The sequence below is a fragment of the Petromyzon marinus genome, chromosome 53 (genome assembly GCF_048934315.1).
Source record: "Petromyzon marinus isolate PM22_M1 ecotype Great Lakes invasive population chromosome 53, UKy_Petmar_22M1.pri1.0, whole genome shotgun sequence".
Classification (NCBI taxonomy): Eukaryota; Metazoa; Chordata; class Hyperoartia; order Petromyzontiformes; family Petromyzontidae; genus Petromyzon; species Petromyzon marinus.
Window position 1 is genome coordinate 9,216,687 of NC_133719.1, and position 27,431 is coordinate 9,244,117.

General features: G+C 48.0%; 1 protein-coding gene across 1 annotated transcript in view; it reads left to right on the top strand.

The window, feature by feature from the left end:
• LOC116954021 (neurexin-1-beta-like) overlaps window positions 1–27,431 on the top strand; it is a 558,784-nt gene that overhangs the window by 186,348 nt on the left and 345,005 nt on the right. Inside the window, exon 2 of the mRNA XM_032974412.2 lies at window positions 20,452–20,630. Coding sequence (XP_032830303.1) covers window positions 20,452–20,630 — 179 coding nt within the window. The remainder of the gene's footprint in view (window positions 1–20,451; window positions 20,631–27,431) is intronic.

The following is a 27,431-nucleotide window of genomic DNA, read 5'->3' on the forward strand; positions in this document are numbered from 1 at the left end:
CATTTTACCATACTGGTTTTTTCACGATATGTCACACCTATAGTTTGATAGTAATGAGTGCGGAATATTATATAAAATAATATTTCTTCGAATTTTTGTTGTTGCTACATTAAATAGATTGGCTATTACAAGGTAGTAAATTGAAGAGAAGGTTGAATTCGTTGTGAGATTTGTGCACGGCAGGGTGGGCTCTTTGGCCAGGGGAAGCATATCGATAGATGACCCCTATAACCAATTGGGACATGGCACGGAAAATTGAGACGAAAAATATATTTTTCAGGGGTTGAACCGGGTCAAATCAGCATCGCAAAAAAAAACCAAAGCGAACACAATCATAGCGACGCTCTGTGCTCGAACGCAGAAACGACGCACGAGCTTAGAAATCACTAAAAGCAATCTGCATGGCAGATTTTAACGATAAAAAATCATCTCAACATTACCTTCGGTTGTAAATGTTTGCAATTCAAACAAACGAACTCCGTGTGATTTTCATGCTCTTTTGTTGTCTACTTAAGAGGGCTTACGTTCGTGACGTCCCACTGTGGAATCTAACACGCGGGGCCGCGTAGGGCTTCCGCGGTCGTGCACTGCAGGGCTCTGCCAATGTTGAGCTCCTGGGTCGTACCGCTCGCCCTTCCTGTGCAAAATGTGCGACGTCCGCTCCCCACTTAACGCGCTGGGCTCTTCTCGAGTTCAGTAAAAAATAAAAGGAACATATACGTCGTATCGAACGCTGACCCCCAGAGCGGTGGGGGTGAGAGGGGGGGGGGGGGGCTGAACGTTTAGATTCATGGCCGTGTATGGTCTCAAGTCTGCGTGCAAAGAGGTGGGAGGGGGGGGGCAGCATCGTGTTTTTTTGCGAGCAGTGCTTTATTTATTTTTTATAGCCTAAAATTCGTACGATTTTTTTCTTTCTGGACTTGTCACGGAAAATGTGAGCGATGGCCTCTTCGAGCAACGGCTCCTCCAAGGTTTTGGGGGCGGGGGGGGGGTAGAGGGGCCCTCATGGAAAGTGCTTTGCCAATAGCGGTGCCACTCACTTTTTGAAGAGGCAGGAGAGAGAGGTCACCTCGCAGTTTGTTGCGAGTCTGGAGGTGGGACGACCTTGGTGGAAGGTGAAAAATCACTGATTTTGGAGGGAGGCAGGCCACGATTTTGGAGATCTTGTCCGCGCGCTCCGTTATGTCCGTTTTTGAGACGCTTTTTAAACCTTCAGATTCGTTAAAGCTTGCACCTCCCCCCTGCCCCCCCCCCCCCCAAAAAAAAAGACGCACTTGAGAAAAAAATCACTGCAGGAAAGGAGGCGGCGACGCCTCTGCCGCTACTTTAAAAAAAAAAAAACGACGCACACGACGCTAATCGCTGCAATTGGTTCGGCAAAAATCCTAGACACGTCACGGCTTAGCTTCCCTGGACAGCCTGTGACCCGCAACAAGAAGCACACACTGCCTGCACACGCATTTCCATTGCTGTGCTTGAACATGGAAGCCAATTGGGAAGCTACTGGGAGCTATGCACTTTCGAATATAGATTGAAAACTCATTTATTTAAAACTGCATTTTGTGTTTAGTTTGTTGTCCTACCCCCCACCCGCCCGCCCCCCTCGCTAATTATCACGGTTAGCTACGTATGGAGTGAAAGAAGTTCAACATCCAGACATATGTAGTGTAGCACAAGTCGGAGACGAGGTAGTTGCAGGAGGAACCTTCTTTAATTGTTACACCTTTCCGGCCGTTCACACACAGGATCGCCTTTCTCTCGCCCCCGCTGCCGTACAGCCAGGCCTAGGCACAACCCTAACCGTGTTGCACCGACAGAGTCGACCGAGACAGCCAACAACTCTCCGTCCGAGCAATTATCGCGACAAAGGCGGCGGCGACGATGACGACAGCGAAGACGAGAACCGGCAGCCCGGAGCTCCCCGCTCTCCGCTGCTTTTATTCCACTCGGCGCGGCCTGGCTCCGCCCTGGCCACGCCTCCCTTCTCGAACCCACCAGCAGATTCCAGAGGCCTGCCCACGAGGTCTTCCGTGACCCATGCCCCAGTTCCTCCGCCCTGCCGGCACACACACACGCGCCGTGTGGTATGCTCGACGGCGTGTTTGCGGACTGTCCACCGTAGTTGCCGCTGCTGGACAGCAGTCGGCGCTGTATCACTACACATACATAAACACGGGTGGAGCCGTGATTTTAATGAAAGGATTACGTATGTTAGCTGAACTTCTTCCGCACCGTACGTTGCCAACAGTGCTAATCTCACCGTCTGGGTGCGGATGTTGGCAATTGTACGCTCGCGATGCAGCCAAACTAGCCGCCAGTAACTGGTGACACCTTTCAAGAGAGACAGACGCTGGTATATACATATATAAACGCTGAGCCCGCATTGATATTTAATACTCTCTACGCTTGTTTCTAAATGTGGAGGACCCAGAGAAAAATCCAAGCGATCACGGGGAGAGAATCACGCAAACTCCAAATATACAGCAGGCGTCAGCGTCGGAATCGAACCGACGACCTCCTGTATACCAGGCGAGGTAGTGAACATCTCGCCACCGTGGCGCCAATATGTCAGTGGTGATATTATTACAGTCATCATCCAGTGAACAGCGGTCGACTTCTTATTGTATCTCGAACGCATCTCCCAAATTCACTGCACGTCTCTTGCAGCTCTTGACTGGATCTGAAATCGTGATGTCAAAGCGTTGAATGCTGTTGCTGTTCACTCAAACGACATCATCATCATCACCATCATCGCCGCTACAGGAACCAGACTCAACGCGTTCGTCAATAACAACACTGCGGCCTTAAAATAAAAAAAAAATATGTAATGGACGACGTTTCGGGCAGTGGCCCTTCTTCATAGAAAGTAAAATGACATGCAAGATGGGCGTAAAGACGAACGCCTAATTGTGCAATCCATCACGACCATTACGGTCACAAAGCAATGTCAAAGAAAGACAAAGATCCCCTGTGTAGCCTTGCCAGACTGCTTGGGAAAAGTGCCGTTAACGAGCACCTATGAAGGCCAGCTCGGCACACGAGGGGGTGGGTGGCCAGCACCACGCCTGACCGCCTTTGTCTCTCCAGTGGCGATGTTTACACAGCGCAACCAGGTACTCATTGCGAGACTGAGTCGACCTAGGGGAGGCCCAGGACAGATTCAGATAATCGTCACCGGTGTCGGTGGCCGTGAGCGGGAATCGAACTGGGGTGGCCGGTTTCGCAGCGCAGCGTAGCGCTAACCACTACACCAATGCTTCCCACGTACGTACGACAAATGCGCGCACGCACGCGTAGACCCGAGTTAACAGAGCTGCGCGCAGCTTCTCCCTCTCTGTCATTCACGTCGCGTGCACGAAACTGAAGGTGGCCTAGGAGGGGGCGCGCGCGATCGAATGAGCGCATCTAGCATCGTTACCCCGTGGGCACTCCAAGCTCGCGCAGCAGCTCGCCAGGGCTCGCGGCGACTCGGAGCAAAGCGAGCACGTCGAGGACGTGGATCGCTGGCGCGGGCCCGCTGCGCGTGCATGTGCACGATGAACTTTCGTGACTGCAGGAATGAAATTAAATTAAAAAAAGAAAATTGTAAAAATATATATATAGCGCTGTGGAGTCAGCAGCGAGGGTTGTTGGATGGCCGTGGTGGAACTCCCCTGCGTGTTGACGAGGTGCCGTGAATCCTGGCTGGCCGTGAGAATGCGGTAGAGCCAAGTGTGGGCTAATATCATCTGTCAATTTTTTTACGGGGATAGAGTCTTGCGACCTCGCACATTGCGGATTTTCACCGGGTGCTCCGACGCCCTCCGACGTGTATGAACACTCATTAATTGGCTGACAACATCTTAATAAATAGAGGATCGCAGAGCGTGGGCAATATTGACTCACCGCCTGTCTGCTGCCTTCCCACTTATCTGTGTGGAATAATGCCCATCTGTTCCATCTGGACGGAATCCAAACATTCACGCATCACCACCACCCTCATCATCATGATCGTCATGATTATTCAGACGCCGGCGCTTGTGCCAGGCCAGGTGCACTTTGAGGCCACGTGAAAGTGTCTAAGGTTCCCTGACAGGAGGTCTCGGGACAGACCCAGGTGCCATGAGTTGGCTGACTGAGTTGACCAGTCAATGCACCAGCTGTACCTCCTACTGGCACAATCACAATACCTTACACACCCGCATGTTTAATCACAAAAACGCGCCCAATATCTTCCGATCTCGAAGCTAAGCCGGTATTAGCCTGGTTTATCTTTACTGGGAGCGCCACGGTGGTTAAGAAATGTTAACTACCTCGCCTGGTATACATGAGGTCGTTGCTTCAATCCCGACTCTGACGCCTGCTGTATATTTGGAGTTTGCGTGTCTCTCTTCCACCCGTGGTAGCGTGGATTTTTCTCTGGGTCCTGCGGTTTCCCCCTCCATATTTCGAACCAACGTGCACTTGCAGAGTATTTGACTGTTTTGAATTGTCCACGCGACGATAAGCCCACTTCGTTGAGCTATCATTTGTGATAGCCGTGTCGCTTTTCCGAAAAAGCGCTGCCAGAGCTCAGTGGGGCTTTACCTGGTTAAAACATGAACGAAAGTTCAGTGTAGTATAGTGTGGCTATCATTTGACGCCGGGGGGGGAGGGAGGGTGGGGCGAGAGTCAGCCTCGGCGAAACGGACACCAACGCCGTCGATGCGGTTCGCCTTTGGCGCGTCAACAAACACGGGGATGAATCCGTCACCGCGCGTAATTCGCTTCCGCGCCTCCGTCCGTCGCGCTTAAGCCGGAACGCTGCGGTTGCGTTTTTAGGGGTGGCTCACGACGTCTTCTGACGCAGTGCAGGTTCAGCGTCAGCGTCAGCACTCGCAGAGCTCGCGGGTGTTCGATTCGATCTCTCGGCGCGGCAGTGGAAACACCGCCTCGGTCCGCCCAGCAGTGTAACTGCGTTCCCAGCGGTGTAGCTGCGTTCCCCGCAGTCGGTTGACCGGCGGGTTGCATGCGGTGTGGGTATACAGTGTGTGGGTACTCCGTCTCGCAAGACGCCTGTCCCGTGTTTTGTATGTGTGTGCGTGTGGTGGAAGAGTAGGCCAAATGCCCTCGAGCGCTTCATCTCGTGGAGGCTCTAGCCCGCAGCAGTGGCGTGAGTGAGATATTGCAGGGCTGCACATTTATTTTTTTCATCTTTTAGTGATGGGAGCAATCTCGTGACACGATTTCATCAGTCTCGCCTTCCCATGTGTTCCAATCCACCGCGAGTCAATCTGTGCTCTTGAGAGCACTCCACATGGAAATTTGTCTCCCGCATTATAACGACCGAATACGTGGTGAATAACAAACCCCTTTGTCAATCCACTGCTGGGTGATGGCGTCCTGACGTGTGTCGGCCATGGCGGGAGGGTTGGGGGGAGGGGGGTGGTGGTTGTTTGGCCATACTTCACCACCGCTTGTCGGTAATCGAACTCGGGGGCGGTGGGCTGACAGCGCGGCGTACTAATCGCATCCACACCCCCACCCCCCTCTCGCCTCCCCGTCTTCGCCAGAGCACGTGCGCTGTTGCCGCCGTACGAATGATGCCCTTCTCATGCTCGCCTGCGATCGTTGCGCCCGTGCAACTTTGACCCAGTTGCAGTTCCACGCCGCGCCAGGTTGCGCCAATTAAGCAGAGTCCGGTTAATTACCGAAACCTGCCAGGGATTTTTTGTCTTCTCCCTCCTCCACCTCCTCCTCCTCCTCCTTCAGCGGCCACGGCATCCTCTCGCTGCCCGCTTTACCAGGTGTTGCGAATTCATGCAGTGGCGGCTTGCCAGAGCTTTCGCGTGAGGCTTTGGTCCAACACCACCAGGTGCGCGCGCGCGCGCGCGTGTGTTGTGTGCGTCCAATTTATCCAAAGCAATGGTAGCACACTTCAGTGTGTCCCTACGCTGCCCGTGGTTACGATTCTCAACGGACTGCTTCTGTGAATTACAAAAGGCCCGAAGTTTTTTGTTCGACTGGCGCGGCAACTTGTTCTTTGCATTTAAAATACCGAGACGGTGTCTGTTTACTTCTGGATGAAGCATCTCCCCCCCCCCCCCCTCTCCGCAGTCCCGTCATGCCATGATCCGTCTAGCGCATCGCACGAGCCGGTTATTTCTCGATTCATCCATCCACCTCCGTGGTGAGCGCTTCCTCACGGGGAGGAGACTCGTCCTCGCTAAACTCAGCGTTCCTCCCACTGGCCGATATAGCACTACTACAGCTTTCGACTCTCTTTGAATCGGTGGTCTCAACGAGGCTTGGCTGCATTGCGCACACACAGTGACGTTAAACTACAAAGCAAAGCTAAACTGGTTTTTGTTTTATTTTACCAGGAGGTTGTAGTTTCAATCCCGACCCTGACGCCTGTTTGTTTGGAGTTTGCATGTTCTCCCCGTGGTCGCGTGGATTGTCCTGCGGGTCCACCGGTTTTTGCTCCAAATTCAGAAACATGCGATTTGAGTAGCTACATCATGGGACCTCCTTTGCCAGTACCAAAATATGAGAATAGGTTTTCCCCTCTTTTCTGACAACATAATAGGTGTTAAGATGTTAAACACCAAACTGAAACCTTTTACAAGCAATTATGTCTGCATTAACCACAATACTTGTGGTCAGAATGCAAACAAAAAAACATACTCTGATAATATTTGCATTTTCCTTGATACTGATTGATCCACACCAGAGATAGCTTTCTTTGGAGCCTCGTCTCAAAACGGTGTCAGACCAGAGGACGCCTTTTGGCGCCTTTTGGCGTCCTCATCTGTTGCTAGGTCGCTTCTGATAAAGAGCTATATAGCTCTGTGTCTTACCTGGTATAATATAAATAGTTAAAATAGTTTAGTCGTCTGGCCATCACAGAAGAGTAGGCCAAAATACCCTCCAGTGGAGCGCTTTCCAGCTCCCTGTCATGGAGGCGCTTTCCACCAGCAGCGCCGTGACAAAACAATTGCACAGCCGCACTTTTGCCGTGCAACAACATTCGTGCATGTCTCGGACCGCATTCGTGAACACAAAGCAGACCTGAAACACGGTAGGACCAACACCTCGGCCTTGGCAGATCCCTGTTATAATTCAGTAGGCTCACATGACATTGACTTCTCCAAGACAGAGGTTCTTTGTAAGCCATCTGGCTACCATGAGAGATTCGTTCATGAGGCTATCCACGTATACAAACACAGAGACAATTTCAACCGAGAAGATGGATTCTGGCTTAGCAATCATTGGAAGGATTTGATAAACCATTTCGGGTCTTAATTGATTGTTCACGCTTATGGTGGCTTTCAGACCGCATCCATTATTTTCGTCTGCCCCTCCCCTTTTCCGAACATAGATGGACTCGTCCATCTGAATAACTGCCAAATCGCTCTCCGTGGTGCTAACGTTAAAAAAACGCCACTTATTTCAAATGTTCTTGCTGTGGTTTTCACACCTGATGATGATTGCTTGTGTTGCAGTCGAAACGTCGTGAGAATTTTATTGTTTTATATTTTTATTATTTTATTGTTTCCCTTCTACGTGACTTTACCAAAAGAACCAAGAATATAGCATTCGTGCCGTACAATATTTACAGTTGTCGAGCAAATTGTAACTCCATAAAGCCAACGAAATGTGAGCTTCTCTTCGCTTGTCCGTCCATTCCCGTAACCTCCGCAAAACCGGGAAAGAAGAAGAATGAGAAATAAAATAAAATACCGCTCGTATATTTCACAACCCGGCTTACGTTTTATGTCGAAACAAATCTAATCTCGCTCGCACTTGGTGTATTTGGGGTCTCCAGCGAGATCCTCCTCCCTCCAACGCCGCCAACCAGACGGGCAACAACTCACGGCCGCCTCGCGCGCTCACCGCCCCGTTATTCGTAACCGGGTATAGAGCTTGTATTTATTTAGGTTTCACCCACAGCGAGCCACCGCTGCCGCAGGCCGAGTCTGTCACTTTGTGGATATTCGGTCGAGGCACAGGGCGGACACAAGCAGTTGCTTGTCTCGCGATACTGCTGGCGGGAAGCGCTTCCATGCTGCAGCAGGGCGGTTCTCATCCTGTGGTCCGCCAACCACCGAGCGCTCCGTAAAGGTTTGGGGCATCGTGGTCCGCGAAGGGGTTTTTTTTTTTTTTGAGGATTCACATTGGTGGTCAGCAGGCGTCAGGGTGAGGATGGAACCCATTACCTCCTGCATACCACACCAGGGAGTTAACGTCTTGTCACCGTATCGCCCCTGTATGGAAAGAGGCAGCAGAATTTAAGAAACTTGCCCCGTCGTCTTAACTTGCCGTGCCAGGAAACACAGTAGAGCTGGTGACCTCCGGAGTTCGATTCCAGCATGACAAACGTTTCGCAAGGGCAGCGTCTCATTTTAGCATGGCAAATTCGAAAATCTCTGCGAAATTTCATCGTTTGAGCCCCTTCTGCCCCAAAGACTCAATTTGTTTTCGTCACGTGTTACCAGAAGTTTCCTACTTTTACAAAACTCTTCCGAAAGTTGTCGGTGAAATGTATCCGTCAGGTTTTTATTTTTTTACCTAGGTCACATGACAAAAAGTCATAAATAATAATACTTTCATTTCATACAGGGTCATTCATGCCAATAGCATCCCATAAGGACTAAATCCCATTACAGCCACTCCCAAGCGGATGAAATCCCGACTGCTACCAAACAAAATAAAAAATGAATAAACAAATTAAGAAATGGCACAAAAAACAAAGATATAAACAACAGCAAAGTTATCACAACAAAAATATTAGTCCATGAGGTCACATTTAACTATTTATGTACAAAATACATTTGACCAGGTTAGGCCCACTGAGCTGTAATGCTCTTTTTCAGAAGCCACCTCGCTATCACAAATGTTAGCTCAACGAAGTGGCTTATCACGTGCAAATTCATAACAACCAAATTCTCTCAATGCATGTTGATTCTAAATGTGGAGAGAAAACCGGAGGATCCGGAGAAAAATCCAGGCGAGAACATGCAAACTACAAATATAGAGGCGTCAGGGTCGGGATCGACCTCCTGTATACCGGGCGAGGTAGTTAACATCTCACCACCGTGGCGCCCATACTTACCAGACGTCCTTGGTTCCTTCCGGTAAGCATGATCTCAAATTCAACTCTGTACGACGAGCATCATTCAATGTTTATTGTTGCTAGAAACGTTGTTTATTATTCTGAATTATTCAATTGAGCATAATTCATTGTTCGCCGTACTGTGCTTGAGTGACTCAGCCAAATGAAATTTCTTATAATGTAGATTTGCCATTAGATGAGGCGCATAGCAGATAAGCCTTTCAATAAATCTCCCAGAAGGCCAGCGAGAATGGAATTCCCTCTTAGAGCCGGAGATTGTTATCATCGTTTCGAGAGAAGAAAACTATTTCCATTTTCCTTTCATTATGAGTAACATCAGCAGTTGTGTCAGGCCTTGTCAGTTTATATGCTTTTGGGCCCTCTGTCATTGTCTCAGAGATGCCACAAGAATAAAACAACGGAGGAACGTTACTCTGCATGTATACAAGAGAAGAGGGTGTTTTTTTGCATATTGTAGGGATGAGTTTTGGATTCGATTTTATTTCAGATATGGAATTTTTGGGCCCTGTTCAGGCTTTCGTTCCTGTTTTTGTTTGTTTGGACTTAAAGTTATGAAATGTTAATAACCTTCATTATTAATTCTCTAAATATAGGCATTCGATTTTTTTTTTTTTATATGAATCACTGACAAAGTTCCTTCAGTAGAACAATCATTTCAATGCCTACATTTTAATTTTTTTATTTTTATAATTCAAGCAACAGTGACATCACTTGTCTTTAAAATTATGTCACGCGACGATGCCACCTCTGGTGGGGAGAAGCACGGCATGGATGCCAAGGGAGGGATGTCACATTCAGATCATTCCAAAAACAACATCAGATCCCAGAGTACACTTAGAATTTGATGGCATAATACAGGGTAGGCACACAGCGAGATGAGAACAGAATGTGACGTGTTAAGGAAGGAAAGTATGAGACGGCTGCATTGTGTGTGTGTTTGTGAGTGTGGTAGTGTAGCGGTTAGAGCGCTGCGCTACGAACCTGGCGACCCGAGTTCGATTCCCGCTCACGGCAAACATCAGTGACGATTATCTGAACCGGTTCCTGGATATCTCGTAGGTCTACTCAGCCTCAAATGAGTACCTGGTGCAGTGCGTAAACATCGCCACTGGGGAGACAAAGGTGCTAGGGCATTGTGCTGGCCACAACCCCCTCGTGTACCGTGCCGGCCTTCATTGGTGCTCGCTAACAGCACTTGACCCAAACGCCTGTTAAGGCTATATGGAGGAAATTTATTTTTTTGGTACAGACCGGTAATGAGTAAGATTGGTTCACAGGGGTATGGGATTGACCAGTAAGTTGAATACCAAATATGGTGAACAGATGCCAGCGTGGGGAATGTAGCATTGCAAAACAAAATTAATCACCATCATTAGCCATGGGTCAATCTGCTGCTGGATGAATGCCTCCCCAATACCATCGCCATCTCTCACGATCCATAATAGAGGTTTTTTTTAGGTTAGATCGCATTATATAAATGTCTCGTTAAACCCGCCACCATACGTCACAGCTATTTAGTAAGCTTTGTCACGTAAACAAAACGTGCCAATTAGTTACTCGTTCTGCACACCGGTGTGTTGGAGAGTAAACCCACAACATTTACAATTGGGTGTACTCTCCAAGGCGCGGGTGTGCTGCTCAACTAGTAACTAATTGGCGTGCTTTATTCACGTGACAAATCTTATAACGACAAAAAAAATGATCTCGCCGATAATATTGCTCGCGAAACGCGTACGCATTAAACTGACGAATCTCTCACGGCGCTGCGATGTGGTCGTGTACCTGACACGCGCAGCACTTTAACCGGTGGGGCAGCCTCTCGGATCCGTTCCTGTTCCTTAGCTACCACTCCACCATTGCTCCTTTCACCCTCGCCTTATGGTATCCACATTGGTGTCCGTGGGAGACCCCTACGCACGAAGCGAACTTAATTAATTCAATTATGGCGTTTGCGGTATTGCTAAAGTGGGCAGAATCAGCCCAGCTTTTCCTGCGTTGATGTCACGTCAGGGACTGCCGACCCCCACTTAGAAGGCCACGATGCTGCAACGCAGTGCAGCCCAAAGGTCTCGTCGACTCGCCTCATCCCTCTCTCTCTCTCTCCCCCCATCGGGTGTGCACGAGGGGGGAGGAAATGGCCAACGTTTGGGCAATTTAATCTGTTCTCATCAAAGGCCTTGCAACAGTGAAACATTCACGGGGCCACCCTATGCGGTTCGGCTAAGCGATGCTGCCGCGGTGCAACGGTCAACACGCTGGGTTTTACAATCCAGAGGTCCCCGGTTCAATGAACGGGTTTACCACACACAGTTGGTCGATGCGTGAGGTGGGGTCATGTGTTGGTATTGCTGGGGTTTTACAATCCAGAGGTCCCCGGTTCAATGAACGGGTTTACCACAGTTAGTCCATGCGTGTGGTGGGGTCATGTGTTGGTATTGCTGGGTTTTGCAATCCCGAGGTCACCGGTTCAATGAACGGAGTCACCACAGTTAGTCCATGCGTGTGGTGGGGTCATGTGTTGGTATTGGCACCTCTTCCGAGATGCCTGGCCAGCGTGGAAGAGTAGGCCAAAACACCGTGGTCGTGTGAATTTTTCTTCCGATCCTCCAGTTCTTCCCTCCACATTTAGAATCAACACGCGTTTAGAGTATTTGGCTGCTCTAAATTTCCACATCATAAGCCACTTCGTTGAGCGATCATTTGTGGCCAGGTCGCTTCTGAAAGATAGCTACATAGCTCAGTGAGCCCTTCCCAGGAAAAAAATAAAGTAAAATGTTTGTTTGGATGTCAGAGACGTTTCCGGGAGAAATGAGTAACAGTCTGCACAGCTAAATTTTGATTTAAAGCTTTCGTGACTGCAGTAATTCATATTCTTAGTTTTTTCGGTAAAGTCACGTTGAAGGGAAACAACAAAATAATAAAATATATATAAATATATATTGTAAGCCATCTGGCTTCCATGAGAGATTCGTTCATGAGGCTATCCACATATACAAGCACAGAGACAATTTCAACCGAGAAGATGGATTCTATCTTAGCAATCATTGGAAAGATTTGATAAACCATTTCAGGTCTTAATTGATTGTTCACGCTTACAGTGGCTTTCAGACAGCATACATTATAAAAAAAATCGTCTCCCCCCTCCTCTTTTCAGAATATAGATGGACTAGTCCTAAATAAACTGCCAAATCGTTGCGCGTGGCGCTAACGTTTTTATAAATAAATAAATGCGCCGTTTAAAAATACATTTACGCGAACCAACACACCTGAAGACGACCGTTTGAGTTATGGTCGAAACGTCGTGAGAATTTTTTTATTGTTTTATATATATTTTATTATTTTGTTGTTTCCCTTCAACGTGACTTTACCGAAAAAACTAAGAATATAGTCCACACAGCTGTTCGCTCGACGTTCTGACGTTTGAAGTCATTCGCCACGTTCCCACTGTTGGGTGTCCCCGAGTGTCCATCTGTGCGCGAGCTATCCGCGGCGTCCCGTGTGATGAACTAACGCGGCGAATGATCAGTCACTGCCAAGCCAGGAGGAATTATCGTCGGGCTCGGCTATGAGGCTCTTGTTTTTTTTTCATATCAACGGCCGCCTCCGTTCATTTATGCCACTTCTCTTTTCCGGGATGAAATGTTCAGTTCAGCCCAGTCACCAATGTGGCTGCAAATAAAAAAAGCAATCCAACGTGTTCATTTTTGTTCCGTCACGTAATGTGGCCAAATTCCAGCCCTGCCAATAAAACAGCTAATCAGGGTTGGACTGCCACGAGTCAAATGCTCGTCTCTAGCAAGCTGTGTGAAAAAGTGTGCCCGCTAGCGTGTGGGTGAAATAAAGTCACCGCAAGGGTTCTCAGAAAGCGTTCTGTGATGTCCACTTCCAAAGGCTGTTCTTTAACGCGGTATAACTCACTGCTCCTTGAGCTTTTCGATGGATGCTTCATGTCGTGACATGATGCCAGTAACACGATTATAATAAAACCTTGGGGGGGTGGGGGGAAGGGTTGGGAAATTTGTTTGGCTAGTGGTGTGGACATAATGTAAATAGCGTCGCGTTTGTCACAATTTACGCTGCGTCGTGCCTTTCACTGACACAACATCAGAGTCTCGTCCCGCAGAGCGGTGAGCAAATTACGTTTCATTCATTCACGGGCGTACCTTGGGTGGGCTTTTACGGTTGTAAAGCCGTCATCACAATAATTCTTTCGCGATGGATGATACTTTTATGAACATGCTCTTTGCCGTGATGTGACGAGTGGCCGAATGCAAAAGAGAGAAAGAATGAACCTGTCTGGCTCTCAAAACCAAGGCCCTGTATGAATTTAGTGGCATGAACAGCGCAGGTGATTCTTTTTTTCCAGCACTGGCGTGTGTGTTTGAAGGTTGGTATTTTTACTTCACGCCTTTTTTTAAGAAAAGGAGCCCACTTTGGCACAATGCAGCTGTCTGGCCTTAAACTTTTGAACACGTTTTCTTGCCGGAGGAAGTCTGGCCCCCAATCTCGCTGAGTATTTGCTCAGTTTGTGATGCAAACCAAGCGGACAAAAGGCTTGGGGAGTGAAAATGACATGTCGGTTGATCGGAGTAAAATCGCTTTTTTTTCGTTTTACGATCACGGTAAATTATGTATCAAATGGCAATTGATTACGCGCATGTTTTTATGATTTGTACTCACGTAGCCAACAGCAGCCACCGGAGGTGCTACAATGCACCACGGCGCTAAAAAAGAGAAAATCGTTCTCGGACGGATTGAATCGCAGCCTCGACCGTGACAGTTCATCAAATTGCGATGACTTTATCGGTTTAAATCGGTGAAGGTACGAAATACAGGGGGAGGTAAAAATAAAAGTTCGGCCCTCCAATAGCTTGCTCACGACACCGCTGGTAGACGGGTCCCTGCTAGAGGGAGCCTTGGATAGCCCCTCTCGAGGGATATTTGGCCTACTCTTCCACGCTGGCTGGATGCCTTGGGAGAAGTGAGCGAACCACCACACTTGACCCCAAACACGCGCGACCTGCCGGTTGAACGAACCGTGGTGTGGACCCATTTGTACTGCTGGGCAAACGGAGACGGGGAGTGGAGTTTACGAATCAGAATCTTTATTCCGACCGGAGGAATCTGGTGGGCTATTAAGCTGTTTTCAGCAAACTATACAAAAAAAACATACCCAATAAACAATAGGAGTGCAAAGTAGTGCAAAAAAAGGTGAGCACGTCACTAAATATAAATAAATAAAACTGACTTAGTTATGTAAGTACGATTTATTAAGCTTGGGTAAGGCATAGCTGATCACTGTTACAACGCTGTGGGTGATCACGATATAATTTTCTCCGATACCAAGGTTTTTTGCAAACCCACGGGTTTTTATCAGAGATTTGTTCACGAGGCAATTCAGATCTACAAACACAGACAGAATTTCAACCGAGAAGATGATTTCAAATTAAGCAACCATTGGAAAGATGTTCTAAATCGAACCAAACATTAAACTAATTTTCAATGGTACAGTATATTTTTCAAGTAGTGGTACCCCAAACTTTCGCATCTCTTAAAAATTCCCTTTTCACACCATCAATAGGTAAACTCCCCCCCCTCGCCAACCGCCATGTTCACCCGCATGTACACCACCTCTACACCGTTCATCATGCTAAGTTGGCCAATTAAATGCTAATTTTTATGCTAATTCCTTTGTCAAGGCACCTTAATTCCTCTCACACAGCTTAAAGGTCGCGGTCTGAGCTTGGCTGTGTTCACTCCAGCGCTGTCCTCGAGACAGTCTGGTCCCTTCACCTGATGAAGGCCGCTTGTGTTGTGGCCGAAACGTCGTGATTTTTGTTGTTTTATTTTTTACCTACGTGACTTTACCGAATAGAACCAAAGAGTAAGGCAGCAAAAACAACACCAAAACAGTCCCCGACCAAAATTAACACCACCACCACCACCACACAGTGATAGCCCCTCAAAACAATGGCTCATTAACAGTGAACGATGGACACGTAGTTGAGGGACCAACGTTACAAATCACAATCGCAAAAAATTGCGACCGCTGTCCCCGGCGCTGAATGTTCCGCTTCAGGAAGCTTCGAGAAGCTTGCGACCACCGCTTCGATTGCCGCGCTGGGAGATCTGAATCGAAACCGAGCGACCTTTCTCTCTCTCTCTTTCTGTCGCGATTCCAAGCACGCCCGAGCCCACCCAATGTGTACACGCGACGAATTCACAGACGCGTTGTTTTTTGTTTATATAAATCCGGAGGCACGCGATTAGCGTACGGAGCATTCGGCCCGCTACTCTCCGAGTAAAGCGCCGATAACAATTGCAAATTATTACGAGGCAGAAAATTCGGCAAAAAAAAACCCCATCAGCGCTTGGGCGTGAGTCCGTTTTTTTAAAATCTTTGCTGTCCGTCACAGCGACGTAAATAGTTAAAAAATCACTCCGCACAAAAGTGCCCCAATAAGTTCGACCCCCACCACCCCCTCCACCGGCCCCGGGCTTGCTCCGTTGCACGAACGTCCCGAGCGAAGCTGAAATTCCTGCGCCCCGTTTTTGCGCGTCCGCACGCGACCGCAGGACCCGTCCGGGGCATTGCTTGTCGGGACCGTCCTCTTCAACTTCGTTGTGGGCTTGGCCAGCCGCAGGGGAGTCTGGGAGATGGTTCCCCAAGTCCTTGAGGTCTGGGCCCCGTTGTTGTGTTTTCCCCGCCCCCTCCGAGAAAGTTCCATCCAATTGTCGGTCCCCGAGGCTCAAGCGTTTCGAGCCGCCTCGTCCTTCGGCAGACCGCACGAGGGTTTCCATCCTCGTTTCGCATTTGCCAGAGGTCCAAACAGCGCAGGGAAATAAAGTGTCCCTGTGGACGCCGGTGGAGCTAGGGTATTGGCGAACTGATCGAGATTTTAGGGCCCCAATCAGCTGCCAGGGGCCCTGCAATCACAAATAACGGGTGCTCCAAATATCAGCTCAAGCTCTCTCCCCCCCCAAAAAACATGAAAACGCCCATCATTCTAATAACGCCGTTAAGATCATGTTAAGTGTAATTCGTTTATTACCTTAATGGTTTCACACGGCTGTGATATAATTAAGTGATGAAGCTTATCCATTTATGTAATGTTTGAAGACAGGTGATTTACCCAAACGTAATTTCTGCTTCGGGCGGTCAAAGGGCTGGTACGACCACTGCCCGCGAGAGTGCTGGGTATTGGAAAGGGTTTTTGCAAGAGTTTTGGGACATCTTCTTTTGTTCTTTCGGTAAAGTCACGTAGAATGAGAATAAAATAATAAATTGATAAAATAAAATAACGCAATAAAATTCTCAGAAATAACACAATAAAATTCTCAGAATTTTATTGTGTTATTTTATCAATTTATTATTTTATTCTCATTCTACGTGACTTTACCGAAAGAACCAAAGAAGATGAATCCTTGCAGTCACGAAAGCTTTAAATCGAAAGTTTTGGGGCAGGTGGTGGCACAGGAGTTGGCGCACCGCACTTTGAACCCAGCGGCCTGAATTCGATTCCCGACCACAGCTAACATCGGTGATGAGTGATCTCTCAACCGGTCCTGGGCACACTGCCCTAGCCCTCCTCCCCGCATCCCCATCCCTTCACCACACGTACAAATGTTGACCAGCATGGTGAAGTATGGGTACACGGGCAGTCCTCGGCTTACGAATATAATTCGTTCCTGAAAACCGTCCGTACGTCGAACGATTCGTAAAATCGGAACACAGGAATGCACTGCATTTAAATGCCCATGCGATCAGTGCTATGAAATGTGTTACGGTTCAACAAAAAGGAAATCATTGTTCAACTCATAATAAAGAATAAATATTGTACGCTTGGATGTAAGATGTTTTAAGTCAATGTTTTTTTGTTATTTCATGGAAGCTGCTTCGTGGAAGTACTGGTGTTCGTAAGCCGGGTGTTCGTAAGTCGATGACTGCCTGTACAACCCCCATGATGAACGTGGCACGAGGAGACCTTGTCGAAGCAGTGTATTATTATTTATATTATTGTTATCATTACAAACGGGCACAGCTCTCAGTTGGCAGAGCATGGTGGCACCAAATTACGGCATCGTCAAATAAAGCCTTGGCCAGGCTGCAGCTTTGCCCCGGTTCTTTTGTAAAAGCCTGCCTGCATCACGTGCTATGGTATTCCATCAGTGGCTTGAGCCATTACTGAACTACCATAACAGGCGGCGGATTGCTGGTTTGAAGAGCCTCCCACTCGGAGCTCTAGAAACGCCCTCTCGAGTGCACATGGCGAGGTGTCTTGGAAGAGGTTGTAGTACCCACACATTTCCCCACCACACGCAAACCTGCCGAAGCGACTGCCCGTGGTTTAATCATTAGTACCGCCGAGTGGACAAGAACTGACACTTTCCCATTGCTCCAATGGCCACGCAGCAGCGGGCGTGGTGGTGGGGGAGGGTGTCAGACTGGCTGACCTCTGGGCTTCCTCACTCTCAAATAGAGAGATAACGCTTCATCTGGAAGCTCCGCAGCCGTGGGTTCCCGGGAGGAGGGAGTACTTCTTCTGGCTGGATTGGCCGACCCCGTGCTGCTGCACTTTCCAGGATGGCTTCCTGCTTTGAGCCTAATGTGATACATTTTGGGAAACTAAGCTGGAGCGGTATGAGAGTACTGTGTAGGCACCGCCGGCCACCTCAACGCCGCTCCTGCCAGGCAGACGTTGTCGGATGAAAACCATTTTGGTGAACAAGAGAACAGAATTTTGCCCCCCACCCCCCTTCCCTCCTGCCTGTCACCCCAACCCCCATCCTTTGCAAATCATAAAAGTCATACTTTTTACGCCGGTCTCACCCACTTTTTTGATATTTGTGTCTATGTACATGGGGCGCTGTGGTGGCGAGATGTTTATTATCTCGCTAGGTATACAGGAGGTCTTGGGTTCGATGCCAACCCTGACACCGGTTGTATATTTGGATTTTGCGTGTCTCTCGTCCCGTGGTTGCGTGGATTTTTCTCCAGGTCCTCTGGTTTTTCTCTCCATATTTAGAATCAATGTGCGTTGAGAGCATTTGGCTGCTATACATTTATACGTGATAAGCCACTTTGTTGAGATATAATTTGTGATAGCCAGGTCGCTTCTGAAAAATACCTATAGAGCGCAAGTGGACCTTACCTGGTAAAATAAAAAAAATGGTTTTAGTTTTCTAGTTCATATTATTTTTGCTGAAAAAAATTATACCCGATGATGCAACAATTACTTTTCTCCAGAATCCAATCTCGTCGCCCGTGCATCTGTTCAAAAGCCTGAAGCGAAGCTCGTGTGAGTGTCCAGGTAAAAAAAAAATCCCATTGTCCATGATCAGCACTGGCAAGGTCCCACTCGCGAGAAATTCCTGTCCGCCCCCCCCCCCGGCTCGCTGGCCTGATGCTTTAGCGAGCGCCACTGGTCGTGTGCGACAATAACATGAATAAATAAATATGTACCACTCCGCGTGAAATGATGAAGACCTCACAATTTACGGGGAGACTTGTTGGCAGAATATTGACACGATGCTTTACACAAAGCGAGCAAATTACCTCCAGATTTTGGCCAATTATTCCGCGGAATTTACACGCGTGCCTAAAAGATCCAACCCGGCCCCCCGCTACATATTTAGGCGTTATTTATATCTCGAATTACGGGCCATTTGTATGCGCGGGGATATTTATGCACTCGCGCGTATCGCATTTGCGACCTACCTGGGAACACATCAGCCGAAGATTTGCCATGCGCTGGTTGTGCCAATAATCCTTTGCGATGTGCGCGGAACGAAAGCCTTGAGATTTGTCTCGGTGAGAGAGCAAAAATAAGAAAGAGCATTGCGGTTTTTTTTTGGTTGTCGTCCCGTCCAGCTCGGCTGAAAAAATAGGGCTTTCTGTTTTTCGCGAGCGTGAAATGCTGCAAAAGGTTTTGCGCGTAAAGTGGATGCACATACACGTAGCATTAGCAGGCGGTGGCAGCAAAGTTCGTTGGTTGTTTGTTATTTCTTTTCCTTCACGTTTTTTTTTTTGCCACGATTTCATGGAAGGCTCCATCAATTCAACCCTACCACCACCACCACCATCACATCCTCCGACCACCACTCACCTCTTCCATCTCACCCCCCACAACCGCACGCGCACACTCGCGTGATGCGATTCGGTGGATTGTTGCGATTTGGAATCGGGCCCTTTATTTGATTCAATAATTTATTCTGATTATTCTTTTTTTTACCTTTGACTTCTCGCCAGGGTTGTCACATTTAGTGCTCGCGATTCCTTCCAATTTAATTACAGTAGTTGGTCCACTCAAAGACCTCGGCCGATCAGTTTACGGCCCTTAGTGGAGAGCTTTTGTTGGGATTTAGCTCGACTGATCACATCTCGATTCAAATTAATGACGTCCTCTTCGCTTAGATTATGGTTTCCGTTGTGCTTAAGGTCACCTGAAGACACCTCACGCTTCGAGAAAGCGACCGGATTTTAACCAACGGGGGAGGATGAGGATGAGGAGGAATACTAAAAACTAAAAAAAACGAACAACCTCTCTCTCCTGAAGACCCCTCTCGTGGCTAGCAAACCTCGACATTTGCATTTAGCTCCTGCCTTACGCAAGAAGAGAGTAAAACATGATTAGTGCCTGTCTCTTTGTGTCCCATGGTTGTTTGTGTTCTCATTCATTTGTGCAATTTAGTTTTGCTCCAATAGCCTCAATGTCCCATTAGGACGTCAATTGCACGCATGTCAATTGAAGTCAGCTACCGTGGCAACTTGTTTGGCACAGAAACCGGACGAGAGTCAGGGATGTGATGCGCGAGAAAAGAAAAATGACTGGCAAAAGGGAAGAGAGAAGAGAAAGAATGGGAAACAGGAGGAAAATTATGGGCAATGAATGTGGAAATGGCAGCAAAGGGGTCAGGAAAAATTAGGATCGGAAGAGGCTGCATGAGGGCCTCGACGCTGCTGTTGCTGTTGCTTCACGGAGTGGAGTCTGTTTTCACAGCGGGCGGTGGAGTAACAGGGGAGGGGTTCGGAGTGGGCGTGGTCACACACAGAAGTCACGCAGTTCGCGGGATGCTTGAACTGAGTTCTATTTTCAGATTTGTCCAGTGTTGCCGCTAACCACTGCACCACAGCAACATCGCTCACTGCTGTAACAAAAGCCGCGATCATCCTCCTCACTCTCCGGCAAAACTCAAAAGACGGAACGTTGCCATCAACTAACCAAGAACCACGGTTGTTCTTTCCCCATCTGTCCCCCTTACCTTTCTGCCCCCCCCCCCCACCTCTTTGCCCCCCTCCCACACCTTGCTCTTCCCTTGGCCCCCCCTCCCCACCACCACCAATTTACTGCCAGAAGGGCTGAGCTACGTGTTTGGCGCCGGCGGGGGCATGGTGACGTACTCGTGGCCGAGTAACGGGAGGCCGAGCACACGCGCCGATCGGCTCACGCTGGGGTTCAGCACCCTGGCACCCAGCGCCGCCATCCTGCGCGTTGACAGCCAGGACGGCCTGGGCGACTTCCTGGAGCTGTACATCGTACGTACAATGCCCGCGCGCACGCACGCGCGCATGAACGCACACGCGCGTGCTAAGTTGGTCTACTGCCGCGCTGGTTTGTGTTTAGTTTTTTTGTTGTTCTCCCGGTTGGCTACGTGCGGTGTGAAAGAAATTCAACACGCATACATAGAGACCCACAGACTCACACAGAGACCCACATACGTATAGAGACCCAAAAACTCACATAGAGACCCATAGACTCAAACATACACCCACAGACTCAGAGAGACCCATAGACTCACATAAAGACTCACATAAAATGAAAACCCTAGATTGAAAACTCATCTATTTAGAACTGATTTTTGTGTTTAGTTTGTTGTCCTTCACGCTCACCTCCGATTATACACTACATAGATAGGCATTTGTGCTGTTACTCTTTTTGTTTGATTCGTGTGGTGTCGTGGTTGGCCAGTGTGCCAGAAGATGGCTTCAGGAGTGTGAATCTCTGAACACGCTGCTGACGGGCATTGGTAGCGGGCAGTGGCGTTACAATTGCACTTTTGCACCAACGAGTGCACACACTGCAGCGACGAAATGTCCTCGTTTGTCCAGGAGATTTCTGGTATCAGAAGGCTGTTCCGGTGACCCCACCCCCCTGCCCATCACAAAAAATTGGGGGTTTGTCCTCGTTTGATATTTTCTTGGTGAGGTTACCTGAGTCGCTCCACCCACTACCTGGGTAGCCCCAAGCCGACCGCTCATAGATCCCAACTACTACTCAGGTACACCCATAGTGGGTGGGGCTAACCGAGCAGTGGGCGGGGTTTACCTGAGCAGTAAGCGGGGCTACATGAGCCGTGGGCGGGGCTAGTGGAGGGGCTGACAGCTAATCAGGGAGCTCCTGAACTCGTGTCCAGTCTGATTGTATTTACGTACGTACAGTGAGGGAAAAAAGTATTTTATCCCCTGCTGATTTTGTACTTTTGTCCACTGACAAAGAAATGATCAGTCTATAATTTTAATGGTAGGTTTATTTGAACAGTGAGAGACAGACTAACAAAAAAATCCAGAAAAACGCATGTCAAAAATGTTATAAATTTATTTGCATTTTAATGGAGGAAATAAGTATTTGACCACCTCTCAATTAGAAAGATTTCTGGCCCCCAGGTGTCGTTTATACAGGTAACGAACTGAGATTAGGAGCACACTCTTAAAAGGGAGTGCTCCTAATCTCAACTTGTTACCTGTATAAAAGACACCTGTCCACAGAAGCAATCAATCAGATTCCAAACTCTCCACCATGGCCAAGGCCAAAGAGCTTTCCAAGGATGCCAGGGACAAGATTGTAGACCTACACAAGGCTGGAATGGGCTACAAGACCATTGCCAAGCAGCTTGGTGAGAAGGTGACAACAGTTGGTGCGATTATTCGCAAATGGAAGAAACACAAACGAACTGTCAATCTCCCTCGGCCTGGGGCACCATGCAAGATCACACCTCGTGGAGTTGCAATGATCATGAGAACGGTGAGGAATCAGCCCAGAACTACACGGTAGGATCTTGTCAATGATCTCAAGGCAGCTGGGACCATAGTCACCAAAAAAACAATTGGTAACACACTACGCCGTGAAGGACTAAAATCCTGCAGCGCCCGCAAGGTCCCCCTGCTCAAGAAAGCACATGTACATGCCCGTCTGAAGTTTGCCAATGAACATCTGAATGATTCAGAGGACAACTGGGTGAAAGTGTTGTGGTCAGATGAGACCAAAATGGAGCTCGTTGGCATCAACTCAACTCGCCGTGTTTGGAGGAGGAGGAATGCTGTCTATGACCCCAAGAACACCATCCCCACCGTCAAACATGGAGGTGGAAACATTATGCTTTGGGGGTGTTTTTCTGCTAAGGGGACCGGACAACTTCACCGCATCAAAGGGACGATGGACGGGGCCATGTACCATCAAATCTTGGGTGAGAACCTCCTTCCCTCAGCCAGGGCATTGAAAATGGGTCGTGGATGGGTTTTCCAGCATGACAATGACCCAAAACACACGGCCAAGGCAACAAAGGAGTGGCTCAATAAAAAGCACATTAAGGTCCTGGAGTGGCCTAGCCAGGCTCCAGACCTTAATCCCATAGAAAATCTGTGGAGGGAGCTGAAGGTTCGAGTTGCCAAACGTCAGCCTCGAAACCTTAATGACTTGGAGAAGATCTGCAAAGAGGAGTGGGACAAAATCCCTCCTGAGATCTGTGCAAATCTGGTGGCCAACTACAAGAAACGTCTGTCCTCTGTGATTGGCAACAAGGGTTTTGCCACCAAGTACTAAGTCATGTTTTGCAGAGGGGTCAAATACTTATTTCCCTCATAAAAATGCAAATCAATTTATAACGTTTTGACATGCGATTTTCTGGAATTTTTCGTTGTTATTCTGTCTCTCACTGTTCAAATAAACCTACCATTAAATTATAGACTGATCATTTCTATGTCAGTGGGCAAACGTACATAATTAGAAGGGGATCAAATACTTTTTTTTCCCTCACTGTACATGCACGCCTTCAAATTTAATGATGTTGCGTACTTATAAAATTCATCCAACACACACACTCACATGTGTATCACTCATATTATTTACTAAAGTGTGTACCTTTATACTTTATGCGCTCAAATATTGCCCAATGCGTTCAACAACAACCACAACAAAAAAACGTGCAGCTACACATCTGCTATGATGTGTACCCTTTGATGCACCAGAATCCGTACCCAGATGTCCCCCACTTTTGTAGCTGCATGTGTACCCACACATCCTCATTATTACGATCGTTTATCATTTATATTGTGTGTCACACCTGCGTGACAGGTGTCGAGGCACCATAAGGATTTCGACATTAAACCTCACATGTGGGTGACGGATGAATCCACGCACACACACACACACAAAGCGGAAACAATATCAAAATACATAACTTAAACATATTTCACTCAAGACACCGGTAACGGGTTTCGCGCTCGAAGGTAAGTCTGAAATAACCGGTTTGCGTATGATGTGAATGCAGAAAGCACATGCTCTGATGCACACGAAACTAGTAAGAACTTGTGTGGGTCTCTCTGTACGAGCATGAGCGTCTCTGCGTAATGCTGTGGGTCTCTGTATGAGTTTCAGGGGTCCTCTGTGTGAGTCTGAATATAAATACGTGTGGTCATCACGCATCCTGATTCGGTGCTATCTCCCCACCCCGCCGCGCGCAACTGCTCGCTCAGACGCAGACTAAAGCGGCTGCGGGTGGACGATCGGTGTTTCGCGATTCCGAGCGCGATTTGCTTCACGCGAGCCGCTCGCTCGGTGCATGTGCTTGCCGCCTTCACTAACTCCGTATCCGTCCACGCGGCACTGCCCGGTGGACGCGGTCATCGGGGTAGCGTCCCCCCTTTAGGGGCCGTCCATAAATGACGTCACCCACCTAGGGGTGAGGGGGGGGGGTCAGACATTTGTGGCGATGTGTGACGTTGGGGGTGGTTGAGAAATGTGACGTCACATCAAAATGCGCAACTTTGAATAAATGTAGACAACACGTTCTACTTAATTAAATATACTTTTTTTAATAAATGTTTTCTCCTACAACATCAGAGTGCAGCGCCACATAAAATACGCACTACAATGACAATAGTTTAAAGCGATTTGAAGTATGTTTTATATATTTTTGGGGGGGGGGGCAGAGCTTTGTGACGTCATATTTGAGTAGGGGGTCTGACTTTTTGTGACGTCGTATGACGAAGGGGGGGGGGGGTAAAAAATCGTCCAAAATAGCGTGACGTCATTTATGGACTGCCTCTTAGTTGGTATCCACAAACACGTTTTGTGCGCCGGACACGTTTAGTTACACGTCACACGGTGGGGGCATGGTGGAGGTAGGATTTCACTCCCCCCCCCCTCCTCCCCCCCCCTTTAATTTTAGCGAACGAATCGCAATTCTTTTTTTGCAAAGGAAGCCCGAGGCAGCTTCAACGGCTGGGTTTGGGGCATGAAGGGTGGTGCCATTGCCGCGTGGGAGGATCGGAGCGCATGCTGGCGGTCACTGGGGGGGGGGGTGGGAAGATGTTATCTCCCTCGTCGGTATGCAGGGGGTCGTGGGTTTGATCCTGACCCTGACGATGCCTGTATAATTAGAATGAACGTGCATTTAGAGTACTTGGCTGATATACAATTCCACACGACGATAGGCGACTTCCGTTGAGCTATCACACGTGATAGCCAGGTTGCATCTGCAAAAAAAAGAGCTATACAGCTCAGTTAGTCTTACCTAGTAAAAGAAAATAGTCATTGCACATGTAGGCAGTGTGGGGAAGGGGGGGGATGGGGGCGGGGGGTAGGGGGGGTGGAAACAAGCCAAGCCCGACGATCCTCCAGGGAGCCGACACCTAATGCGTCCAACGCCGCTAATTGAATGATGGATGGTTTTTCTGCAGAGCGCACGTCAAGAGCTACACGGGGAGCGTGCGAATGAGGGGGGAGATATTTCTTTTGTTTTGCCAATGGAGGAATGTTAAAGGAGTTCGGCCTAGTCTGCATTGCCGCCGCAGCACGTGTGGCCTCGAAGCAAAGGCACAGAATCTCAGTGTCACCACAGCACGTGTGGCTTAAAAACACAGGCACAAAATCTCAGTGTTACCACAGCAGGTGTGGCCTAAAAACAAAGACACAAAATCTCAGTGTTACCACAGCACGTGTGGCCTAAAAACAAAGACACAAAATCTCAGTGTTACCACAGCACGTGTGGCCTAAAAACAAAGACACAAAATCTCAGTGTTACCACAGCACGTGTGGCCTAAAAACAAAGACACAAAATCTCAGTGTTACCGCAGCACGTGTGGCCTAAAAACAAAGACACAAAATCTCAGTGTTACCACAGCACGTGTGGCCTAAAAACAAAGACAAAATCTCAGTGTTACTACAGAACGTGTGGCCTAAAAACAAAGGCACAAAATCTCAGTATTACCACAGCACGTGTGGCCTAAGGACAAAGGCACAAAATCTCAGTGTTACCACAGCACGGGCGGCCTATAAGCAAAGACACAAAAGCTCCTAAACGACATCGGTGGTGGCAAGAGCTGAAGATTTGCCATTTGGTGAAAGTCTTTCTGCTTGGCGTGGAATGATTCTTCGTGATTCTGCACGATCACCCGCTGGCAATTTGATGAATTATCCCGAGGCAGTGTCAAAACTCTGATTCTAGATTGGTTGATTTTTTTGTTAATGTTTTCTTAGACAACGGAAATAATGTTTTAATAAGTCATACAATTCGTGTATCGTGAGTTTAATATGCATTATCAATCAATGAACGTATGAATTATGCCACCCCCAGTGTTTACATATTCAAGATACACACCAATAATTTGGGGCACTGCTAATTTTCGTTATTTTGTGAAACAGTTTGACAATCGCCAGGCAATCACGGTCATCGTCATCATCGAGACATTTTCAACCCTCTTGCGCCATGCCAGCTTCTGTCGGTCCTCGTTAACAGCACTTGCCAAAACAGTCTCCTCAAGGCTACACGGGGGGAGGAATCTTTGCCTTTTGTTTATTATTTAAAGCACATGTTATCACGTGGCCATGTGGAGGTTTGTGGCAGGGGTTCATAAGCATGAAGCTTGAGAGATAAATATTGAAACGTGCAATAGCTCTGACACGAGCAGTAAAACCCAGGGGAGGGATAAAATGATCGTGGCTGTGACATCAACTGAGAATGAGCGGATTGATTTGTTGCCTCCAACCGTACATTTTCGCCGGCGAGAAACGTCTGGCCTGCGGTCTTGTTCATGTATTTTACAATGAAGGGCCCGGAAAAGCGACAACTCTACTAAATTTTGCTTTCTCAAACTTCCGATTTTCTTGCTCAAATATTACCGTGCTGGCTTGTTTATAGTCCATTGTCTCTCCTCCGGTAGCTATGGTCCGGAATTCCAATCCCCCCCACCCTCTCTCTCTGAACCAACCCCTCCCCCATCTCTCTATTTAAGGCCTCGACACAGTGGCGCTGTCTTTCTGTTTGTCAATCTTTGCAAGAACGTAATCAACCATGTGGGATGTTGACTGTTGTGTTAGCCGACTCTGTGTGTTGTCTCGCATTATATTTCTAAGTTTACTATGTTTGGTTTTTTCTCATTCATTCTTACCTAATGATGCTTGCTTGTGTTGCAATCAAAACGTCGTTTTCTATTATTATTATATTTTATTTTCTACGTAACTTTACCGAAAGAACCAAAGAGTAATTCTACTTTCGTATGGCTGATGATGTTGATGCAGGGCAAAAACTATTTCACAATCAGGCGGTCGAGGCATACAACCGCTTCAGAAGCAGCGGAGTGAATCGCTGTAATGTCTCCCCGTGTATTTGTGGATTTGGGGCCTTGCATCGTTATATGTTGTACGGTCTGTTCTGGATGACCACATTCGGACGCTGGAGAGTTTTTCATTTTCCATCTGCGCATCAGGTATCCGCATCTACTGTCATGGTTTGTGCACAGGATGTGGTTTAGGGTGGACCATGAGCTTCATGGAAGATCCAAACCATGGACGTTCTACGTCGGGTCTTTCATAAGACTTGATAGTCTTTGTACTTAAAAAATATATATATAGACGCAGTAACCATTATGGAATCAGCGTCGATGATGATGATGATGATGATGAAGACGAAGACGGACAGGTTAAATGACGACACGCACGCTGCCAGTCATCGTCGGCAGTCCCTCGGGGTTCGAGGGTGACGTCCATCAGGTTTAGTGGTGGCTCTTTAGGTGGCTCAGGGGTCAATTTTCCTGACAAAAGCCTGCGGCATGTAGTTG